The 22,359-nt window shown below is 48.2% G+C and overlaps 1 protein-coding gene and 1 long non-coding RNA gene across 4 annotated transcripts; one reads left to right on the forward strand and one right to left on the reverse strand.

The window, feature by feature from the left end:
* Positions 1 to 702: 702 nt before the first annotated feature.
* LOC127492340 (uncharacterized) lies at positions 703 to 12,746 on the forward strand. Its single transcript, XR_007921576.2, has 3 exons — positions 703 to 1,102; positions 4,482 to 4,616; positions 11,315 to 12,746. It is a non-coding gene; the product is annotated as an uncharacterized lncRNA (long non-coding RNA).
* Positions 4,929 to 21,114, reverse strand: CCR3 (C-C motif chemokine receptor 3). 3 transcript variants are annotated; one of them, XR_007921404.2, is made up of 3 exons: positions 20,900 to 21,114; positions 6,429 to 9,769; positions 4,929 to 5,917 (listed from the first exon to the last, which is right to left on the reverse strand). XR_007921404.2 is itself a non-coding variant. In XM_051851076.2 (2 exons), the coding sequence occupies exon 2, from the start codon at positions 9,757 to 9,759 to the stop codon at positions 8,680 to 8,682; it is 1,080 nt and encodes a 359-aa protein (XP_051707036.2). In that variant the 5' UTR covers positions 9,760 to 9,769; positions 20,900 to 21,114; the 3' UTR covers positions 4,929 to 8,679. The 3 variants fall into 3 exon arrangements, 2 of the variants coding, with proteins under 2 accessions (XP_051707036.2, NP_001128600.1); XM_051851076.2 differs by having other exon boundaries at positions 4,929 to 9,769; NM_001135128.1 differs by lacking the exons at positions 4,929 to 5,917; positions 20,900 to 21,114 and having other exon boundaries at positions 8,680 to 9,759.
* Between the last annotated feature and the right edge of the window lie 1,245 nt (positions 21,115 to 22,359).

The raw sequence follows: 22,359 nt of genomic DNA on the forward strand, positions 1-22,359 counted from the left end.
TTCCCGGTAGACTCTGAGCCTGCGGGAGCCTCTCATCAGCTGCCAGACATGAGTTCATGAGTCCTCAGTCTTTGAGTCTTCTGTCGAAGTCCCTGGACGTGATGGAGTGGACTGTCTGCATTCCTGAGATGGAAACAATAAATGTGTACTACTGTTTGAATCCAGTGAGTCTGGAGGGAATTTGCTATGCATCCATAGATAACCAGCACAGTATGGAACTTGACCTTCACTTGACATTGCCCTAGTCACTGGCCCCCACAATCTTCCCCAAGTGGGATTCTTCATCTCTTCTCCTGGTTCACCTGCCACTTCCTGTCAGCCCTGTGTTGTATCAGAACATGTAGGCTTTTGTATTTCTGCTTTCTAGGTCAACAGTGTGGATCAACACAATATCTCATTGGTTGGTAAGCTCTTGAGGTCTTTGCAGATTAGAATGAAGCAAATCACCTACAAGTAGCATAGCCCAAGGCAAGACAGCAAAAATATACTCTGCCAACAGCTGGAAACAAACTGCTATGTCAGGGGTCCTCTCTGTACCAAAAGCAAGAAAAATCTATTTTCCTGATCAGAGATCAACAAACTGCAGGCCCTCGGGTACCTATTTTTGTAAGTGTTTTTACTGGGGCACAGTCACATCCATTCTTTGACATACTATTGACTGGCTGCTTTCTTGCTACATCTGCAGCATTGAATAATTGTCACAAAGACCACCTAGCTTGAAAGTCTAAAATATTTACTATCCAGCCCTTTAGGAATAAGTCTGCCAATCGCTCTTCTAGATCCAAGTCCACATGCCAAATACTGGGATGGTAATGCTTGGCCTTAGGTAGGGAACCAGACACAGAAGAGCACGCACAGTTGAAATCGTCAGTTGATTCTGTTGGGGTTCCACTGCTCTTCCCCAAGACCAGGGCCCATCAGTTGTTGATGCTGCTTTGTTCATTTCTTACCAGCCATACTGGAGAATTAGGAGGAGGTGTGACCAGAGTCAAAACACCTGCTTCTTTCTTACCTGTGATGAGATGCCAATACCTGTCAATCATCTCATTTGTGAACCTCTGCTTTGGCCTTCAGTGGCTTCCACTTGGGCCTTGCTCTTACAGTAAGTGTTTTCCACTGTCGATAAGCCAGCGTGGCAGCCTCACCCTTGGCTGAGTACACTCATTCCAACCCTGCATTGGGGCTGATGCAAAAATCATGAGGTGGGTTCAGAGCCACATTCAGTCTATGATATAAGGTCACATCCAAACTCTACCTCCTGGCCCTCGTGAGTCCCTTCGCTGAGGCTGACCACGATGATGCCTTGGTCTTTTGGAATTACTGCTACTTACAACTGGCATCCAGTAATAATTTTAAAAGTTTGGGTATTTCTCCCACCCAGTGCCTGTTAGTCCAGCACAATTTGCAGCGGGATAGTTTGGGCAAGGCAAAGGGGCACATTCTCATGTCTTGCAGTGTTGTAGAGCGCTTCTACAAAGGTGTGTGGTTGGGCCCTGGTTTTATGAAATGACTCACATCTGAGAATTTGGAGAGGGGCCACATTCACTCAATGCCGCTCAAGACAAATATAGTTTCTGTGGCAGTCCCGGGTCTGAAGGGGCACAAGGTAGGAGAAAATATGTGCTCAGTAAACATGACCACCTGGGGCTCGAGGGAGGACCAGCATCTTGACAAGGTAGGATGAAGACCATGTCTGTCCGTCCACACTCACTAGCCCCAGGCAGGGAATTTACTGTTCTGAGTGTAGATTGCAGGATATGGATCAGGCCATCTTTGGGAGTAGTGGGGGACTCTCTGGGTTCAAATGTCCCCATACTGGGGCAGGTGTTGTGGTGCAGTGGACTAAGCTGCCCTTGCAATGCAGGCTCCCTTGTCAGAGAACCAGTTTGGGTGTCTGGTGCTCTGCTTCTGATCCAGCTCCCTGCTAATGTGCCTGGGAAGGCAGCAGAGGATGGGCCAAGTGCTTATGCCCCTGCCACCCACGTGGGAGATCCAGATGGAGTGCCTAGCTCCTGGCTCCAGCCTTGTCCAGCCCTTGCTACTGCAGCCATTTGGGAAGTGAACTAGTGGATGGAAGATCTCTCTGTCCACCCCACTCTTACTCTGCCTTTCAGATAAATATTTTTTTACAGGTCCCCTTTATACATTAACAAGTCTAGGCTATTTCTACCCCCAAGCAGCAGTAGGCTGAGTGAGGGTGTGCCTCACAGGTGCAGGTCCCCTTTTCTTTCTTTTAGTCCTTTATGTTGATGCCTGTTTGTAACATCCCCATCACATTGGGTGTAGCCCTCTGGAATAAAATTGGAATGATGCTTTAAGGGAGGGGTAGCACAATTTGCAGGCCTTGAGCTATAAACAGCTTCACCAAAACCCACAGCACAAGGAACTAGGAATTAGTGACAAAGTGAACCCATGTTTCCTATGTTCTGTTCTGTGTCACAGCATTACCCAATTCAACGGCGTGCCCTAGAATTTTGCAGCATAGTTGTGTAAGATCATATTGAGGCATTCCTGAGTTTTTCGCTCTGATAGAAACCCGCCCCTCCCCTCCCCGCAGCACATGGGCACACTGCCCCCTTGAGCGAGCACAGGGCTAGCTGCTACTCTGGTGTTGTCTAGCGCCCCCTGGTGTCCATTCCTCCCACTGCAGTTGTAATGGCAGGTGGTATTGGCAAGAAAGGAAGGACTTGGGACAGATTTGACCAACACCTCACCCGGGAGCGGGAAGATTCTTGTCCCCGCTGGAAACTTGGAGGCTTCCTTCAGCCCAGTAAAGTCTAGATCTCAAGAAGAAGTCTTCCTTCTGATGGGTGCCGGGCAGCGGCCAGCGAATTAGCTCTTGCTCCGTCAGGAAAGGTTAGCCTTGACATAGGCAAAATCAAGGAAGTAGGATTTTTAAAGACATTTTAGGTATTTTTATATCCAAGTCCGTACACACTCATATCCATACCTATTCTTATAGCTGTATGTATCCTTAATATCGTTGCTTTCTTTTTTAAAAGATTTATTAAAACTAGAAGCCAGGAACCCCATCCTGGTCTCCTACATGGGTGGCCAGGATCCAAGTAGCTGGGACGTCATCTGCCGCCTTCCCAGGTGCATTAGCAGGAAGTTGGATAGAAAGTGCAGTAGCCAGGACTCCAAGCAGGCGCTCTGATATGGCACGCATGTGGCCAAAGTGGCAGCTTCATCTATTGCAGCACAACACCAGCCCTAATACAACTTCCTTTCTTTCTACTATTTCTCCACCAGGGTCTATATCTGTAATACCTGTGTAAGTGCTACATGCCAGTCCTGCAAATTCATGGATTGGAAGCTGAGCCGCCAGTAAGGGTGCTGCAGTCAGGGATGCCCTCATTCCAGGGCTGCAGTGGACTTTTGAGCCACTGTTGGCTTCCAACAAACTGATCCATCTGCCTGAAATCCACACTCACTTCCACCCTCTGCTAAATGAAAAAAAATGTTCACAAGTCCAATTCAAATAGGTAGCAAATGCTTGGCCAGTCTCCACCGGGTATGCCCAGCTGGCTTCCAACACCCAGTGTCTGCATCTCCCTGTCCAAGGAGCTCCCCCACGGCTGGGGAGGACTAATCTGCCTGAGCCAGGTGAGCTGGAGGTGCTGGGGAAGGCCCCCCAGGAGCCCTGGGCAATGCTGACGGGAGTGGAGTGTAAACACCCCCGCCCCCTTATCCCTTGAATGGAATCCCTGGGAAACAAGTGTGTGTCACAGCAGCTCTCACTCCACTCAGCCCTGATGAAGCTGGTTTGATAACCCACCCCGTGTTGGCATCTTCACCTCTCTGTGTTGCTTTCCCACCTCCCTACCGGAGCTTCCTGGACTTTCAAAATAAACTCTCTGCTCTCAAATCCTTGCTCAAAGTCTGCACCTGGGGGCCCCCACCTAAGCAGATGCCACTACCTCCGAGTCCCTTTCTTCCATGAGTCTACCCTACCACCTGCTGCAGGGTCTTGTGGGCACCAGTCTTTTTTTTTTATTATTATTTTTTATTTTTTGACAGGCAGAGTGGACAGTGAGAGAGAGAGACAGAGAGAAAGGTCTTCCTTTGCCGTTGGTTCACCCTCCAATGGCCGCTGCGGCCGGCGCGCTGCGGCCGGCGCACCGCGCTGATCTGATGGCAGGAGCCAGGAGCCAGGTGCTTTTCCTGGTCTCCCATGGGGTGCAGGGCCCAAGCACCTGGGCCATCCTCCACTGCACTCCCTGGCCACAGCAGAGAGCTGGCCTGGAAGAGGGGCAACCGGGACAGAATCCAGCGCCCCAACCGGGACTAGAACCCGGTGTGCCGGCGCCGCTAGGCGGAGGATTAGCCCAGTGAGCCGCGGCGCCGGCCACCAGTCTTATATCTTATGGTCGATTGGGTCATTTGAGTCTCTTCTGATGTACAGAGAATGAGTTTTCTAAAACAGGTCTTACTCATTTTTGCATTAATCTCACCACTCTTTTCCTGTCTCTGTTGCATAGAGTTCAAGTCCTGTGTTTGTTATCTACCAGAAGCTTCCTGTTTGGGTAGGAGAGCAACGAAGAGGCTCATCTGAAGGGACCAGTGCTAGCCACAGGTGGCTACTTAAATTAAAATCCAAAGTGAATTAGATTGAGGTAAGCTTTCAAAATTCAGTTCCTAAGTTACACAAGGCACGTTGCAAGTGCTCAGTAGCTGCACGTGTCTCGTAGTGACCACAGTGGACACTGCAGACACAATGTTCTGTCATTGCAAATCGTTCTATTAAATGGGGAAAATTAGAATGAGCACGATTCCTGCTTTGGTTGGGCATGGGAAGTTTTGTGTGAGTCTCAAAGCTTCTAAATGCTTCCATGGATAAGGGGAGTCTGTCCATGGACCTGAACCCCACACTTGTGGTTACCTAAGAGCAGGTGTTACTCCATAAAGCAAGAGAGAACTATGATGTATAGCTTTTAAATGATTGCTTTATTTACATTTTAGCTGAACCACAAAAACAGAGAAAAAGTATTTCAAAGTTTGCTAGCCAAATTGAAGTTGCTATTGCATGACTTAGAGTGCTTTGAGTTCACATCTTGTGTTGCCCGTGTAGAGTTTTCAGGTAGACATGATGGTCTGAAAGTCAAGGCTACGGGTCAGAGGCTGAGGATGATGGGGTAGATGGCCAAGGGCATGCACACCCTTCTCTGAGTGTTTGATTGGAAGTGAAGAACACTTTCTAGTCTTAACGTGGAAATTCCTCTCATTTGGGTTGGATCGAAGCATTGACAATTCCATTCTAAGACCTGATTTTGAGCTCTGGCAGAGAGGAGACAGGGTGATGGTGAGCTCCCGAGGGCAGGGTCCATGGTGTGTCCACTGTTGCTTCCTTAGCTGAGAACTTAGCTAAGAACATTGCAGGGGCTCAGCAAATGAACCAATGAGCAAAAACCACCAGATGAATGTACAAGGGATGATGGGAAATGCCCCAGATCCCCCAGCCGAGGGGAGGTCGTGCCATGAGATTGTCCCCCACTCCTCTTCTGCTTGCCTTTTACAATCCCTTTTGGAGATCCTGAGCCTCCAGATCCTAATGTTTTAGCAATATCAGAATCCACTGGGAGCTACCAGGTGTCTTAGAGATGCTTGAATCCAACCTCTTCATTATATGGGTGAAGAAAGGGCCAAATGCTTTGTGGCAGCTTGCAGAGTTCATTCATGGCAAGACACCTCCATGTCCTGATGGCTGGTGGGATGCATGCCTATGCCGAATGTCAGAAGGAACCTTGCCTTTCAGACTTAGAGATCTCTTTCTGACGTTTTCTTTAATTTTCCAATGGATAACAAAATCCCAAGGGCACAACAGGTCATTCGCCTTCTCCAGTTCTTCCACCCACATCTCTTCCTACAACCCTTCCTGCTGATTTCTCCTGTGTCCTTTAGGAGATGGTCTGGATATCTAAGTACAAAGAAAAGTGTGCATGAGTGTGTGTGTGTCGGTTTCTAACATATGATGTGCTCCATATTGCCATTGGATGTGTATGATCAACCATAAATCAGCCCAACACTTTGATACTTCCTTCTTGCTGTCTCCTGATCTAATTCCCCTCGGGTTCTTTGATCTTTCCACTGATCTTTTCTGGCCTCTGTGCTGGCTCCCACCCCCTATCTTATTTCTCTGCCTGGTTCCGCGGCCTCCACTCCATGCTGAGTGTGTCCCCGGATCTGTCTTCCTAACACGCCGTGACGTTTGTGTCACTCCCTTGCTTCAAAGTCTTCAACAGCTCCCCTTGCCTTCCCAACAGAGCCAAAGAGCCTTCGCCTGAACTGGGTGCCCCATCCCTACCTGTCGGCCCCGCCCACACTCCAAAAGTGTGTGTGCCTCGAACCTTTGGACTGAGCATTCCCAAGGCTTCAGGTGACTTTTCCCAAATCCTCTCTTTTGTAAATGCTGCCCCTCCTTCACATACCTGCTCAAAAGCCACTTCCTCCATGAAGTCTTCCTCCCTTGGGTTCCTTCCTCGGTTTGCCTTCCTGACACAGGCATGACATTGGACGTTTACCTCTTTGCACCGAAACTATCTATGCATCTCGTCTAGCCAATGGCTCCATGGGGGTGAGCATTGTGTGTGTCTTAGGAGTTTTGCATCCTTCACTTAAACTAAAGCAGTGTCTGTGCGTCCTGTCTGCTGTTGGCTGAATGGCTGGCTGGGCTCACACCACACTTTCACGCATGATATACTGAGTGGCAGGAGTTCAGTAGAAGCTTAGAGGAGGCTAGCCACAAGGAGCAGGAGAAGGGGGGAGCACCTGGGCCAGTGTTACAGTCTCAGGGATGCGTTTAGATCAGAAGCTGTGTCTTTTTCTGCTAAGGGTGAAGCTCACACCCTTTCTGTCTCCCATAGCTTCTGGTGCAGGCATTAGACACATGCTATCAAGAAAAGCTCCACTGAGGGGCTGGCGCTGTGGCATAACAGGTTAAGATGCCACCTGCAGTGCCGCATCTCATATGGATGCCGGTTCGAGTCCCAACTGCTCCTTTTCTGATCCAGCACCCTACTAGTGTACCTGGGAAAGCAGTGGAAGATGGCCCAAGTCCTTGGGCCCCTGCACCCATGTGGGAGACCCAGATGAAGCTCCTGACTCCTGGCCTCAGATCAGCCCAGCTCTGGCCGTTGTGGACATTTGGGGAGTGAACCAGAGGACCAAAGGTCTATCTCTGTAACTCTGCCTTTCAAATAAACAAAATAGATCTTTAAAAAGAAAAAAGGAAAGCACCACTGAACTAAATGATGGACAGGAAGTTCCCGTTGGTTTTGTGTGGACTGGCGTCATTTATAAGCTGCCTAGGATGGTGAGTGTCCTTAGCAGAGTCTAGACCAAGGGGGCCTTTGGCATTTTTCTCTCTGACCTTGTGAAATCCTTCATTTTAAGGGGGACTCTGTGCTCGCCAGAAACCTTTCAGCCGGAGCGATTTTTCCAACTGCGGTCCTAGGATGACAAGTGGCCTTGGCGTCACCTGGGACCCGACTAGTTTTGCAAATTCCTGGGTCTCATTTCAGATCCGCTGAGTCAGAGACTCTGGGATGGGGCCCGGCCATCTGTGTCTCCTGTGCCCTCCGGATGCTTCTGATGGCACGTTTTGAGGGCCACTGGGCCAGAGCTGTGGAGTTCTCGTGGGCTCAACACTTCCCCTTCCCAGACCCGGGGAACTTGTGTACCAGAGACGCTGGGCTCCTCTGCCACGGGGCACTAGAGTGGTGGTGGGCACCTGTCAGAGGGCTTTGAGTCACTCATGGGAAACTCAGTCATTTGATGTCGCTCCCCCATTTGCGGAGGAACGACACTGGACCCTGCACTGTTCTCTTTGCCCGGCCCTTCCCGGGTTTGCTGCCGTTCCCTCACTCGCGGAGGAACGACGCCGTCCCAGGTTAGCTGCCAGCCCCCCCCACCCCCGGAGGGGCGGCACCCCCACCGCTTTCCCTGCTTCCGCGGAGGAGTGGCACACCGCCGGCCAGCTCTCTCAGGGGCTGCTCAGATGTTCCTCAGATATTCCCCGGTGCATGCGGTCTCTTTCCTCCTTTATAGTCCTCCTCCACCAATCCATGCTCTGCTACCCACACGCCGAGCACGCTGCTCTCCTCCAATCAGGAGCAGGATCAGCTCCTGCAGCTTATCAGTCAAACTGGTGAGGCAGCTGTGTAGAAGTTGTTTGCTGTCGCTCAGCGCCATATTGTGGGAGATCAGATGCATAAAATTAGTCCTAGCAGTTCCAGTAATTTAGTCTAGTCTCAGTTGCTCCCCACAATTTGACCCAAACAGCAAATCCATTGACAATTAAGACTATTTAAAATGGGTGTGGCATGCGGCTGTGTTGCTTGAGAATATTTACTCACATCCTCCCCCAAAAAGGATGCTGGCTGCAGTCGAGACGTAAAATATAAAAAGTTTTAGCTGTTTATAGCTGCATACAATAACTAACATGCAGGTGCATTAAAATGTGTGTAACTCTTCAAGAATCAAGCAAAGCTTGCTATTGGTAATGACTTTGGGGTGAGCGTGTGTACTGCCGCCATGGTGTCTGTGTGAACATTGTTACAACTTCAAGAGCCTCAGTCACACCCAAGCTTCCAAGGATTGGTGTAGGGCTCAGCGTGGCAGAGGTCACGTGTTTGCTTACCCCGCCGGCTCATCTTCTTTAGGCAATTTACTGCATCTGATCTAAAACACCACGGAGAGCTCTGGGTCCCCCGAAGATGGGGAGATGGAACTGGCTCTTTCCAGTTTCTCGCTAGGAAGGAACGGGATGTATTTGCCCAGGTAGATGGCCACGTGCCGGTGGAAAAAGTGGTGCAGGTACTTCTGGAATTTCTCGCCTACGAAGGCATAGATGATGGGGTTGACGCAGCAGTGGGTGTGGGTGATCACCTCTGTCACCTGCCTGGCCAGGTCCAACTGCTTGCTGCTCTCACAGCTGCTCTCCAGGAAGATCGATTGAAAAGCAGAAAGAAAAAGAACCAGGTTGTAAGGTGCCCAGAAAATGAAAAAGACCACCATGATGACAAAAATGAGCCGGATGGCCTTGTACTTTGTTTTGTTGGGGCACCTGAGCAGCGTTTTGATGATTCCGGTGTAGCAGATGGTCATGATGAGCAGAGGCAGAGCGAGGCCCAGGATATTCATCCTCAGGGCGTGGAAACGCTTCCAGCTGTCTTCCTCATCCTCTGGGTACACAGGGCTGCACACAGCCTCCTCGGGCTCCCTTTGGAACTCATGGAAGATAAACTCGGGGAGGGCCGCCAGCCCTGCAAGGGCCCAGGTGACGATGCTGGTGATGACGCCAAAGGTGACTGTCCGGGCTCGAAGGGCAAACACGGCGTGGACGATGGCCAGGTACCTGTCCATCGTCAGCAGGATGATGAAGAAGATCTCGCTGTACATGCCCAGGGCATACAGTCCTGAGAGGAGCTTGCACATGTGACTGTCAAACACCCACTCGTTCCACCTAACGTAGTGAATCCAGAATGGGAGGGTGAAGAGAAAGAGCAAGTCCGAAATCGCCAAGTTGAACAGGTAGATGTTGGTCATGATTCTGAGCCTCTTGTATTTCGTGAGGATCACCACCACCATGATGTTGCCCAAGAGGCCAACGATGAACACCAGGGAATAGAGTGGAGGCAGGAACTTGGCCCCCAGATCTTTGATCCTGACTTTTTCACATGGCAGTGCCCAGTTATAGTCGTAGGTTGTGGTCCCCACGCCTTGGACCACAGTCTTGAGCCCATCCATTGGTGTATCCATCTCACTTGTCCTGTGATGGCAGGAAAAAAAAAAAAAAGCAAAACAAACCTGAGCTCAGCATAATCACCCTTTGTGCTCACACCAGCTACTTGGTCACTTACCCAACGAGGATGTGGTAAGCAGTCTGTGCATTTGGGAGGTCCTTTGGCATAGACTACAAAAGGTGTAGAGCACAAAGTGCATGTGAGGAAGGAGCAGAAGTGTCCAGAGCCAGGTGGAGGAGACACAGAATTGTGGGGAGGAAGCCAAGATGGGGACGCTGACTTCTGCAAGCATTTGAAGGAACAGATACAAAACAAGAAAAACCAGGCAAGAGAATGAAAATAATAACATAGTAATAGGTATTATTACTCTGTCTGTTGTGGCATCTTGCATCTTATGGTTTGAAGTTTATATATGATTTTCAAAATCATTATCTTACATATTTAAAAACAAGCTAAGTACAATAACAATGGTATTACTGGGACTACAAATAACTATGCCTCTCCAAGACCCCATAATGGTGAATAAAAGTGAACCTTGAAGAAATTTAGCAAGTGACCCAAAATTCTAAGTAAATATGGAAATCTGTGCTAATCCTGAAGTCTCCCTATGTCCAACTATCTTATCACTGGATTCAAATGTAGTGATTTTTTTTTCCAATGAAACTTCTGAAGATTTAGCTATTATAATGATTATTAACTATCAATCCTTGTCTATATAAGCAGCAGTAGCCTAAGTTACTTTTTCTTTCTCCTGGTAATGGATTAAGCCAACCATGCACTATCAGCAAATCCTTAAGAGTTCCTCTTTCACAGAGGAGTTCAACAGAGAGGTGGGTCAATGGGATTTCTTATGAGACTTGGTGTTTTTTTAGACCGTGAGTCTTAGGGATGGTGTCTAAGATTATACACTTCAGTGGAGAACAAGAAAAATCAGACCAGGTAGGAGTCGTGAAGGACAGTTAATCCATGCACTGCTTCCGCGGAGGGGGTTCCCCTGACTTTCTCCTTTGAAGAAGGTAGGACAGGTGTGAAGGCATGAATATGCAAGTCAATCAGTGTTTCTTAAGATTGGCTTTAGCAATGCAATAGTTGGGAGGTCACGGCAAGGAATTGTCATTGCTTCTTAGTAGAATACTTCATAAAATACAGAGACCCCAAAGGAGAGTTTCTGTGTAGTCAGAGTGAGAGCGGAGATGGGGAAGGGGCCGCAGTCCTAGCCCTTCTCACCAGCTCTGTGACTCAGACAAGTCCTCAGCTCTGAGCCCCACTTACTACTCTCCAAACTGCAGATCCTGATATCACCCTGGGTTGTTGTGAAGATCAAATAAGACAGTGTATTGTAGCTCATGCTATCGTTTGAATAGAAAATTGTTCCCAGATTCATGTAGACATTTGACCTCCAAAGTCAAAGCTTAAAGGTATGGAGAGGGTGGAAATTTAATCCAACTATGTAGAGGTGAGGCCAAGTGGGAGGTGCTTAGGTCACTGGGGGCGTGCCCTCAGCAGGCAGTTTTCTTCCTGGTTCACCGTGTAATCTTTTCTCTGCACCTGTTCCCTGTTGCCATCACCAGATGCTGAACCAGTGGGGCTGCCTGATCTTGGACTTGAACATCCAAACCCGTGAGCCAAAGTGGAACTCCTTCCTTCATATGTGGCTTGTCTCTGGTATTCTGCTGTAGTAATATAAACTAATGCAATCCACATTTCCGACTTGAAACCTCTCTAAAGCTCATAGGGGGCAGGAGTGAAGTAAAGGCAATGAGAGGCTATTTTAAGCAAAATTGGTCAAACGTGGGCCCCTCGGATGACACCTGGTCTGCTGTTCTGGGTCTGTCCAGGTATACTTCCCACTGATCACTGCCAGGTTCTTGGCTTTTGAGGAGGAAATGGGAATTCAGGAACAACTGATTTGTGTGATTTGATCAGTATTTTTATTCCGAAAAGTATAGCCAACAGCCCCCTAGGAAAAACTTGGGGCTACCCTGGGTAAAGCAGTTGAGTTTTGTTTTTAAAGTTTAGAAATGTTAGTGGTTAGGTCCCTTCTCCAGTCTTGGGTGGCATTGGCATGCAAAGAAATTCAAAGACTTTGTAGGAAAATGGAATCAGAAGATGTTTATTTCGGTGCAAAACGTTTTGAAATCCACGCGCAGTTTTTTATGATGCTCATTTCCCCCGGACTTTTGGAAGATCCTTTATCCAACAACGCAGGCTTGGGGTGGGGGATGGGAGCCTTCTTTTCAGGGTCTGGGGCTCAGCCAACCTCCAACTGAGGACTGAGGAGGCCTTTGTGACCACAGCACACACCACGCTGTGGACATGGGGGCTGTAGGGACGTCTGGCCCCTGAGGCCTCCAAATGACCCGGAGTGTAACTCTCATGCCCACGTGTTCGCCTCTCTTTGCTACTCTGAGGTTCTCAGAGCGTCTGGCTACTTCTGAAGTTGAGGGATAACCTCTGCTCCTCTCTTGCTGTAGCCCAGCTGTTCAGCCTGCACGCTGAACACTATGCTTAGACGTCCCAAGGGAACGTCAGAAGGGCACCTCCAGGGGTTTACAATAAGTCAAAGCTTCCCCTCTTTAAGGAAGTGGAACACAGTTCTTTGCCCACTCAGAACCTCCCTCAGTGCATCCAGAGCCCTTCCTAGTTAGCATGAACTCAGTGAGGCTCATTAAACTCCCAACGATGCCTCAAGTAGAGACAGTGTCACTATTTGTGTCTCCAATTTTGTGCTCTGGGTCACCAACCCACACAGTGCCTCTGGCTGGTAGAAATACTCGTTTTTTAGCATAGATCAAGTAATTGTATGAAATTCCTAAAAATCTGATGTGTCCTGGTATGATGTTGTTGGTCATAATTCCAGTTATTATTTAAAAGTCTGCATTGAGGCCAGTGCTGTGGTGTAGCAGGCAAAGCTGCCACCTGCAGTGCCAGCATCCCATATGGGCGCTGGTTCAAGTCCCAGCTGCTCTGCTTCTGATACAGCTCTCTGCTATGGCCTGGAAAAGCAGCAGAATATGGCCCAAGTCCTTGGGCCCCTGCACCCATGTGGGAGACCCAGAGGAAGCTCCTGGCTCCTGGCTTTGGATCAGAGCACCTCCAGCCATTGCGGCCAACTGGGGAGTGATGGATGACCTCTCTCTCTCTCTCTCTCTCTCTCTCTCTCTCTCTCTCTGCCTTTCCTTCCCTCTGTGTAACTCTTTCAAATAAATAAATAAATCTTTAAAAGGAAATTAAGGCCGGCGCCGCAGCTCACTAGGCTAATCCTCCGCCTTGCGGCGCCGGCACACCGGGTTCTAGTCCTGGTCGGGGCTCCGGATTCTGTCCCGGTTGCCCCTCTTCCAGGACAGCTCTCTGCTGTGGCCAGGGAGTGCAGTGGAGGATGGCCTGAGTACTTGGGCCCTGCACCCCATGGGAGACCAGGATAAGTACCTGGCTCCTGCCATCGGATCAGCGCAGTGCGCCGGCAGCGGCGGCCATTGGAGGGTGAACCAACGGCAAAGGAAGACCTTTCTCTCTGTCTGTCTCTCTCACTGTCCACTCTGCCTGTCAAAAAATTTAAAAAAAAAAAGGAAATTAAAGTCTGTATCACAGAAATAACCAAATTTCCTCCTCAATTGCATTATCATGCATTCTCAGGTCCTTAAATCTTTTGTCATCCACAGACAGTTATTGTTTTACTCTGATGCTTTCTGAAAGCTTTTGCAAATAGCTATGATGCAAAAATTACAAGGAATTCATGGAAAAGGCCATGACAATTACAAATTTCTAGCTTTGAACTTGGGTTGTCCTTAACTTTACAGCCATGCAAGCAGAAGTTGAATGACTTGATATAAACTGCAGAGAAATCCCAACAGCTTGTATATGGACATCCTTTGTGTCTGTTTCTGTGTGGACCAGGCAGAGTTCACCGTGACACCCAATGGTATCACCAGAGACACTCAGGCTGCTAACCAGGACAACCAACTGCAACAGCCACGTTGAAAACAATGCTGTTTCCATGTCATTAAATCAGGAATTGTAGCCCCAAATCTTGGAGACCTAAAAGATCAGGTCCTAGTAGTTCATCAGATTGGGAAAGTTCAATCAATTGATCTAGCTTGTTCATAAAGTCTGGGATCTGTGAGACATCCGTCTTGGGAATATTTTTCAAACTCTTGGAATTATCCTATTAGTCATATTGGTGATATCCCTCATGTATTGTATTATCTTAAGGGTCCTAGATTCTTGTCAGCAGCCACATAGCTGACAGAGGACTGAACATCAAAATGACACGAACAAGACCAAGACCTATAGAAACATCCCAATGAGATTGTAGTTTGCATCCTGTGAGTCTCCAGGAAGAAGACAAACAGTAGTACCTTAGAGGAGTACTAAACGCCTGGTCACACTCTCAGTTCAAGTGCACGATTGGAGAACTGTTGAAGAAACATCAGACAGAAGCCCCACCTTTGACAGAGCCTCGGTCAGCCCAAAGCCAGCTGCCCAGAGCCCAGAGCCGAAACTGAAATCATCTTGCTTTCCCTGACGCGCTTGCTGGCTCTGAGCATAAGTGAAACACAAAACATAATCTTTCTGTCCTCACCAGCACAGTTCAGCAAATTAAACCAACCAGCCATAGCCAAAGCAGCTTCCATAGTTCCGCCAACCCTGCTCAGTGATAGCCAATCACGGAAAAGGCCCCTGTATTTCCTTCCTCATGTTTCTTATTCTGTGCCAGACCTGCTGTAAGCAGTTTCCTCTTCTTTCTTCCTCTTTAAGAGTTATTTTATTTTTTGACAGGAGGAGTTACAGAGAGAAGGTGACTCAGAGGTCTTCCATCCTCTCGTCCGCTCCCCTAGTAGCCACAATGGCCAGGGGTGGACCAGGCTGAAGCCAGGAGCCAGGAGCTTCTTCCCGATCTCCCACATGGTGCAGGGGCCCAAGGACTTGGGCCATCCTCTGCTGCTTTCCCAGGCGCATTAGCAGGGAGCTGGACTGGAAGTGGAGCAGCCAGGACTCAAACTGGCACCCACATGGGATGGCTTAACCCACTATGCCACAACGCTGGCCCTGGGTAGCAGCTTCTTACCACTTCCAGCTGGAAGTCTCCCAGTTCAAGAACTGTTCCTTTGTAAGCACAGTAAACTCTATACTCACCTGATTTTGTGACAAATATCAAATGTCCTTTACTCTCTCCCGTCCCCACAGAGGAGTCTGCTCATCCTGCTGGGTATTTATGTGTGCAGGTTTATACATAAATGTGTTTTCTTTGTGCATAACTCAGAGTACGAAATACCTATTTTTCTGTGACATTTTACACTTTTACAGAATATATTGGAAATTTTCTCTGTTGATTCCTGTTGAAGCGCCTCCTTTTGACATTCTGCTATGTGGCATATAAGAAATTGTCTGTTAACACTTAGGCTACCCACAGCAGCATCAGTGCTCCTAAAAAGAAACACTATGGGGGCAGGCATTTTGCTGAATGGGTAAGATGCCTGCGACCCACCGCCTGACTCCAGCTTCCTGCTCACGCAGACCCTGGGAAGCAGCAGTGATGGCTCAAACAGCGGAGCTCCTGCCCTCGGCGTGGAGACCTGCACTGAGCTCCTGGCTCCCAGCTGCAGCCCAGCACAGTCCTGGCTGCTGCAGGCATTTGGGAAGTGAACGAACAGATGGCAGATCTGCCTCCTTCTGTCTCTCTGCCTCTCAAATAAATCAGTAAAGGAGGTTTTAAATTCCTGGTATACTAGGTTGCCATAAAGTGAGCAGGGGATGAGGTTAATCTTAAAATTTCTGCAGGAACTCTAATTTAATCTGCTACAATTTATTCTTAGTTTAACCTAGATTAGCAGAAGTGTTGTACGCAGATTATGAGAAGTGATCATTCCATAGCACCTTAAAGTGATCCAGCTGTGTCCAGAGCACATTCATGCAAACTTTGGTTAATTAGAAAGCAGTCGCGAGGAAATCTTGGGGCTGGCGGTGCAGCACAGCAGATTAGGCTTCTGCCTGTGACGCTGGCATTCCACATGGGCTCCACTTTTGATCCAGCTCCCCACAACTGTGCCTGGGAACATCCTGGATGACAACCCAAGTCCTTGGGCCCCTGCACTCACATGAGAGACCTGGAGAGAGTTCCAGGCTCCTGGCTTTGGTCTGGCTCAGGACTGGCTATTGTGGCCATCTGCGGAGTGAACCAGCAGGTGGAAGATATTCTCTCTCTCTCTCTGTTTTTCTTTTTCTCTTTCTTTTCTCTCTCCCTTTGTCCCTCTCTTTCTGTAACTCTGCTTTTCAAATAAATAAGTAAATAAATAAATCATTAAAGAAACAGGAAATCTTACCTGACAAAGATGAGTTGAAGATGCCAGAATATCCACTTTGGAGAAAAGACACTTAGGGGTGGAGAGAGAGCACGACACTGGCTGTACACAAGAATCAGAATTGTGTGTGACCCGCACAGAATCAACAGGAGGCTGTTGTAAGAGGTGCATTCAACCACCACATTATCAAGCGAGACAGGTACCTTGGGAGGCCTTGAGCCGGCTGTGGCTGGAGGACTTGCAGTGTGACTACCCAGCAGGGACCCAGTACGAGGGGTTTCCCCGGGGGAGAGCAACGCTGACCAGGGCACCGCTTCTCAGCCCTGGCTGCACACGGGAGTCACCGGGGAGCTCACGACAGCCCCAGTGCCCAGGCCACACCCCCAGCACAATCAAAGCAGAATCTCTGGCGATGGGACCTGGCCCTCAGCGGTTCTTAAAGCTCTCCATGTGTAACCGAAGTCAACAACTACTGGGTAAAGCGACATAAAGTCCCTCCTAAATTTCGTGCATCCATTTTCTGTCTCTGAGTCACACAGTTATCCGAGACCTTTAAGTACAGTTAGATGAGAACTTAGGGTAGAATGAAGACCAATCTTATTACAACTTTAGAAGCCAACATCATGACACAGCAACCACAAGAGCCAATTTAGTCTTAAGGTATATCAGTAGGTCATCTAGAACCAAGGCAATCTGCCCATCTGACTCCCATTCACCTCCCCACCAGTCGTCCTTTCATTTGTCCATCTAAATTCCCTCTTCATCCAGCTACTCAACTTGCTTCCCATCCATGCAGCCAGCCCAGCCTCCCTCTCTCTCTCCCCCTCTCCCCCCTCCCACTTCATTTCCTTCCACAGGGAACACAAGGATGGTCAGAGAAAGTAATTATCTAGGGTGGCACAGTGCAACGGAGCTCTTGTGTAAGGATGAAATGTTGCTATCTGTATCGTCTAACAGGGCAGCCACTAGCCACACAGCTACTGTGCACTTGCTGCACGGTTAGCACGACTGAGACACTGAACTTGTCATTTGTTTAAGCAGCCACATGTGGCCACTTGGCTAATGTCTTAAGTCTGTTTTATGTTGCTAGTAACACAATACTACAGACCGGATAAGTTATTAAGGAAGGGTCTGTTTTAGCTCACAGTTCCAGGGGCCCAAATCTGGCAGAACCCAGAGGTGCCGCAGAGCAGTGCGTGTGCATGTGTGTGTGCCTCTGGTCTCCTTAGACAGTCACAAATATTCAGTCGTTGAGACTCCACCTTGGTGACCTTATGTAATCCCACGCTCCTCCCAAAGGCATCACCTCTCAGCACCATAGTCAGAGTAAGTCTCTACCCTCTCAATGCCTCACAATGGAAATTGAACCCCAGCTTGAGTTTTGTGGGGATCAAACTGTATTCAAACCATAGCAGCCACCAAATCGAACAGTGCAAAACCTGCACCTGGGAAGCAGGTGTTGTGGCATATTGGATAAAGTCCTGCGGAGCTGGCATCCCACATCGGCTCTGTTCAAGTCCTGGCTGCTCACTTTCCAATCCAATTCCCTGCTAATGTACCTGGGAAAGCAGCAGCAGATGACCCAAGTCCTTGGGTCCTTGCACCCAGGTGGGAGACCTGGAGGAAGCTCCTGGCTTCAGTTCAGCCCAACTCTGGCCATTGCAGCCATTTGGAGAGTGAAACCAGTGCATGTAAGTCCTCTCTCTGTCTCCCTCCCTCCCTCCCTCCCTCCCTCTGTTTGTAACTCTGCCTCTCAAATAAACAAGTAAATCTTATAAAAATATCACGCCAGGTAACAGATGCTTAAAAAATGCTCTGAAGCGGATGGAAGGGTGAGGCAGAATGGTTTTCCTCTGCCTTGCACTGTTTAGATTTTGCATCAGAGATAAGTTTTTTCTGTTTCAGGCACCAAATTGTAAGAGGGTTGGGATCAACCAGAAGTTTGTATTTTAGGGTGGCACACGGATGTTCGCAGTTGCCAGTCACTAATACGAGAGTGTTCGGGAGTTTGTAGGGAGTGAGTGTTGAGTATTGGGGAGCATGAAGTCTACGCCTGTCTCTGGTTCCTGATTCCAGCTTCCTGCTAATGAGCACCGTAAGAGGCAGCAGCGATGGCCCACGTAGGTGGGGTCTTGTCACCCGCGTGGGAGGCCGGGACTGAGATTGCCAGCTCCAGGCTCAGCTGCCCCGCCTGCTTTGAGCATTTGGGGAGTGGATCAGCAGATCGGAGCGCGCGCGTGCTCTCTCTCTCTCTGCCTCACATTAATAATAATAATAATAATTATATATACATTTATGAAAGACATAGAAAATGGAATTAAAAGATGGTCATTTGGGAGCAAAAAATTTTTGAAACCCATGCATGGTTTTTCCATATCTTCATTTCCATGAACCTCTTGAAGACCCTTCTTACAAATGGATTTCAATTTTTTTGCACCAAAATAAGCTTAGCTTTTAATTACATTTTTCTATGAACTTTCTGAAGTACTGTCCTTACTAGTTACTGGAATGAAGATGACATCCATTTTTGGAGTGTGGCCAGTTATTATTTTTTTATTTGACAGATAGAGTTAGAGAGACAAAGAGAAAGGTCTTCCTTCTGCTGGTTCACCCCTAAACGGCTGCCACGGCCAGAGCTGTGCTGATCCGAAGCCAGGAGCCAGGTGCTTCCTCCCGGTCTCCCATGCGGGTGTAGGTGCCCAATCACTTGGGCCATCCTCCATTGCCCTTCTGGGCCACAGCGGAGAGCTGGACTGGAAGAGGAGCAACTGGGACTAGAACTGGTGCCCATATGGGATGCTGGCACCGCAGGCCAAAGATTAAGCAAGTGAGCCATAGCACCGGCCCCTGTGGCCAGTTCATTTTAAGTATCTTTGCTTTATCCATTGGCCAAGTGTGTGTGTGTATGTGTGTGTTTGTTTTAACCAAACCTTTTGCCTGAAGACTTATATATTACAATTTTTCCCTTCATTTATTCATTTTTGAAAGAGAGAGACAGAAATCTCTTTTCTACCAATTCACTCCCCAAATATCTGCAAAATCCAGGTCTGGCCTCTTACATGGGTGTCAGGAGCCCAACTACTTGGGCCATCATCCACAGCTTTGCCAGGTACATCAGCAGGAAACTTGACTGGAAGCAGAATCAGGTATGGGATTCTAGAATTGCAATAGTGGCTTAACCCATTACTCCACAATGCCAACCCCTTATATGTAATGTTTTAATAATAAAGATTTTTTTAGGTTTGAATAGAAGCAGATATACTATTGAGTCAAAAGGATGAGTACAGAGAGGGAAAGCATGCCTGAGCAGTCCAAATAAGACAATGGGGGTGGTCACTGTGACCAGAGTGGGGACCCCCTGGGCCCTGCTACTTCCACCTCCAACTGTGCCAGGGGAGGGTCATTTCTCTTTCTAAAGGAATGTGTTTTATAATTGATAGCACACTTATATAGCATTGGGTATTCTCTTATTACCATTATGAGCAATACTATTATTATTTGAAAGGCTGAGAAAGACAGAGAGTTCCCATCCACTGGTGCACTCCTTGAATGTCCATAGCAGCCAGAGCTGGGCCAGGCCCAAGTCAGGAGCATGGAATGCAATCTGTACCATGTGAGTGACAGGGACCCAAGTACTTGAGCCATTACTTATTGCCTTAAAGGGTGTGCATTAGCAGGAATTTGGAATTTGAAGTGGAGCCAGGACTCAAATCCAGGCACTCTGATACGGGATTTCGCTGATGTGGGTTTTCCAAGAGCTGTCTCAACTGCCAAGTGCACCCCTCATTTTGTATTCTGATGCTTTAAACTCTATACCCCACACTTAGTTCCATGTGATTATAAATTATTTGAATAATTTGGAATGACTTCAACATATTGTATGGCCATTCATGGTTATTTAATTATTGCTTTATTTTGATATGCTTAAATTATTTACAGCGTGTCCTGTTATAAATAACACAGCAAAAAAATTTTTTTGTCTACATTAAAAAAATTATGTTCTGGGACAGATATTATGGTGCAGTGGTGAAGCTGCCACTCGGGATGCCACGTTCCACAGCAGAGTGTCAGTTTGTGTCCTGGCACCTCTAACCCGGCTTCGAGATGATGCACCCTGGGAGGTGCTAGATGATGGCCCAGGTGCATGGACCCCTGTCGCCCACAGGGGAGACCTGGATGGGGTTCCTGGCTCCTGACTTTGGCGTGGCCCAGCCCTGACTCTTGTGGGCATTTGGGGAGTGAATCAGAGGATGGAAGAGATCTCTCATTCTCTCCCCCATCTCTTGCTCTGCCTTTCAAGCAGATGAAAACAGACAAATAAACGTTTTCAAAAAAGAAAAATTATCTCCTTAGATTACCCAAAGCACAGTCTCTACTACAAATCATATTTCCAAGACTCAATATACTTTGCATACTGCTTCCAGAAAGTGTATAATAACACCAGGGTATACTTTTCACTCTTTTTGAAACACCCTCATATTTACACAGATACACGCATGCACACTGTAAACATAAATTATTTTCACTGACTGTTTGGTACAAGATCAAATCTTAACACCAGTTGCCAAGTGTAGTTGGCATGGTCTTGGGCTCAATCGTCAGGAATTTGTGAAAGTGATAAGGTAATATTGACTGAAGATGTATCGAGAGCCAAGGGTGGGTGAGTGCAACAAGCAAACACATCAGAGTGTGGGGTGGAGGGAGGAGAAGAGAATTACAGAAAGCAAGAAGAAAATTTCCTCTCCGACTCCGGCCCCAGTGCGTCTCTCACCTCCCTCTCCTTGAGCCAGGAGAGCTTGTGCCCGCCCAGAGCCCTCACTCCCTCTCGCTTGCCCCACACACCTGACAACGTACCTGCAAATATCTTTCACAGCAACCGCTTCTGTTGCATTTCAGTGTGCTCCCTCCCGGACGAGAGCAAACCGAAGGCAGGTGGTACCCTGCTAATTTAGTCAAGCCCTGTCTGGCGGCAGCCGATGTCTCATCACCCCTGGAAGGGAGATCCGGGCTGATCGCAAACATCAGTAAAGTGGTAAACAACCTGGCTTCCTGTTTTGGACAAGCCAGATGTTCAGATTTTGCAAGTTTCTAGAAAGATATTAAATTTGAGACAGTTCTTCTTTTTTTTGTTATTAACAACACACACGGAACACCCAGTTGAGTAACCCTGGAGCAGAATGCTGATAATGTCCAGCAGCTCCCAGGGAGCTTCGAGACCAGCCTGTGGAAAATGGAATGAAAGATAGTTTCATGGGCTGAGCATTTAGCCTAGTGCTTGCCACACCAAAGTCCCCGGGTTCAATTCTTGGCTGTGACTCCTGACTCCAATGTACAGCTAATGCAAACCCTGGGAGGCGACAGGTGGTGATGCTTCAAGCAGTTGAGTTTCTGCCATCCACATGGGAGACTTGAGTACAGTTTCCAGCTCCTGGCTTTGGTCCCACCCAGCCCCAGCTGTTGTGAGCAGCTGGGGAACGACCCAGAGGGTGGGAGCTCTCTCTGTATGTCTGTCAGGCTTTCCCTTTGTCTCTCTGCCTTTCAAATGCTAGTTTTAAAAAAGATAAATGTATTCTAGGGTAAAAGATTTTGGAAATCCCTTCTTCATGGTATGCATTTTCCATGACCTTGTGGAAGATTCTTATATTTTCTTTCTTTTTTTTTTTTTTTTTTTGACAGGCAGAGTGGACAGTGAGAGAGAGAAAGGTCTTCCTTTTGCCGTTGGTTCACCCTCCAATGGCCGCCGAGGCCACCGCGCTGAGGCCGGCGCACCGCGCTGATCCGATGGCATCCGATCCCTGGTCTCCCATGGGGTGCAGGGCCCAAGCACTTGGGCCATCCTCCACTGCACTCCCTGGCCACAACAGAGAGCTGGCCTGGAAGAGGGGCAACCGGGACAGAATCCGGCACCCCAACCGGGACTAGAACCCGGTGTGCAGGCGCCACAAGGTGGAGGATTAGCCTAGTGAGCCGTGGTGCCAGAGTTAAGATTCTTATATTTTCAGAGACCCTTAATTCCCTTGGCATTGCTCATTTTTGGGATGTGTGTGTGTGTGTGTGTGTGTGTGTGTGTATGTGTAGGGGGTGGGTTATAATTTTCATATCCACACCATTTTGACCAATGGAGAATGAAGTTGCAATTTCCCTGTGAGGGAAGGGTGACAACTAGGGTATAATGTAACTACTCTACAGTGTCCAGTGGGGGACTTTGATGGGGACAAGTTGTAGCTGCAGAGATTTAGACAACTCAAGAAGATTTGGGTGTGAGCTCTGATTATGACAGCCACAGTTGCAGGACCTTGGGCTCATCGTTGAAA

This window comes from Oryctolagus cuniculus, chromosome 10 (assembly GCF_964237555.1).
Source record: "Oryctolagus cuniculus chromosome 10, mOryCun1.1, whole genome shotgun sequence".
Lineage (NCBI taxonomy): Eukaryota > Metazoa > Chordata > Mammalia > Lagomorpha > Leporidae > Oryctolagus > Oryctolagus cuniculus.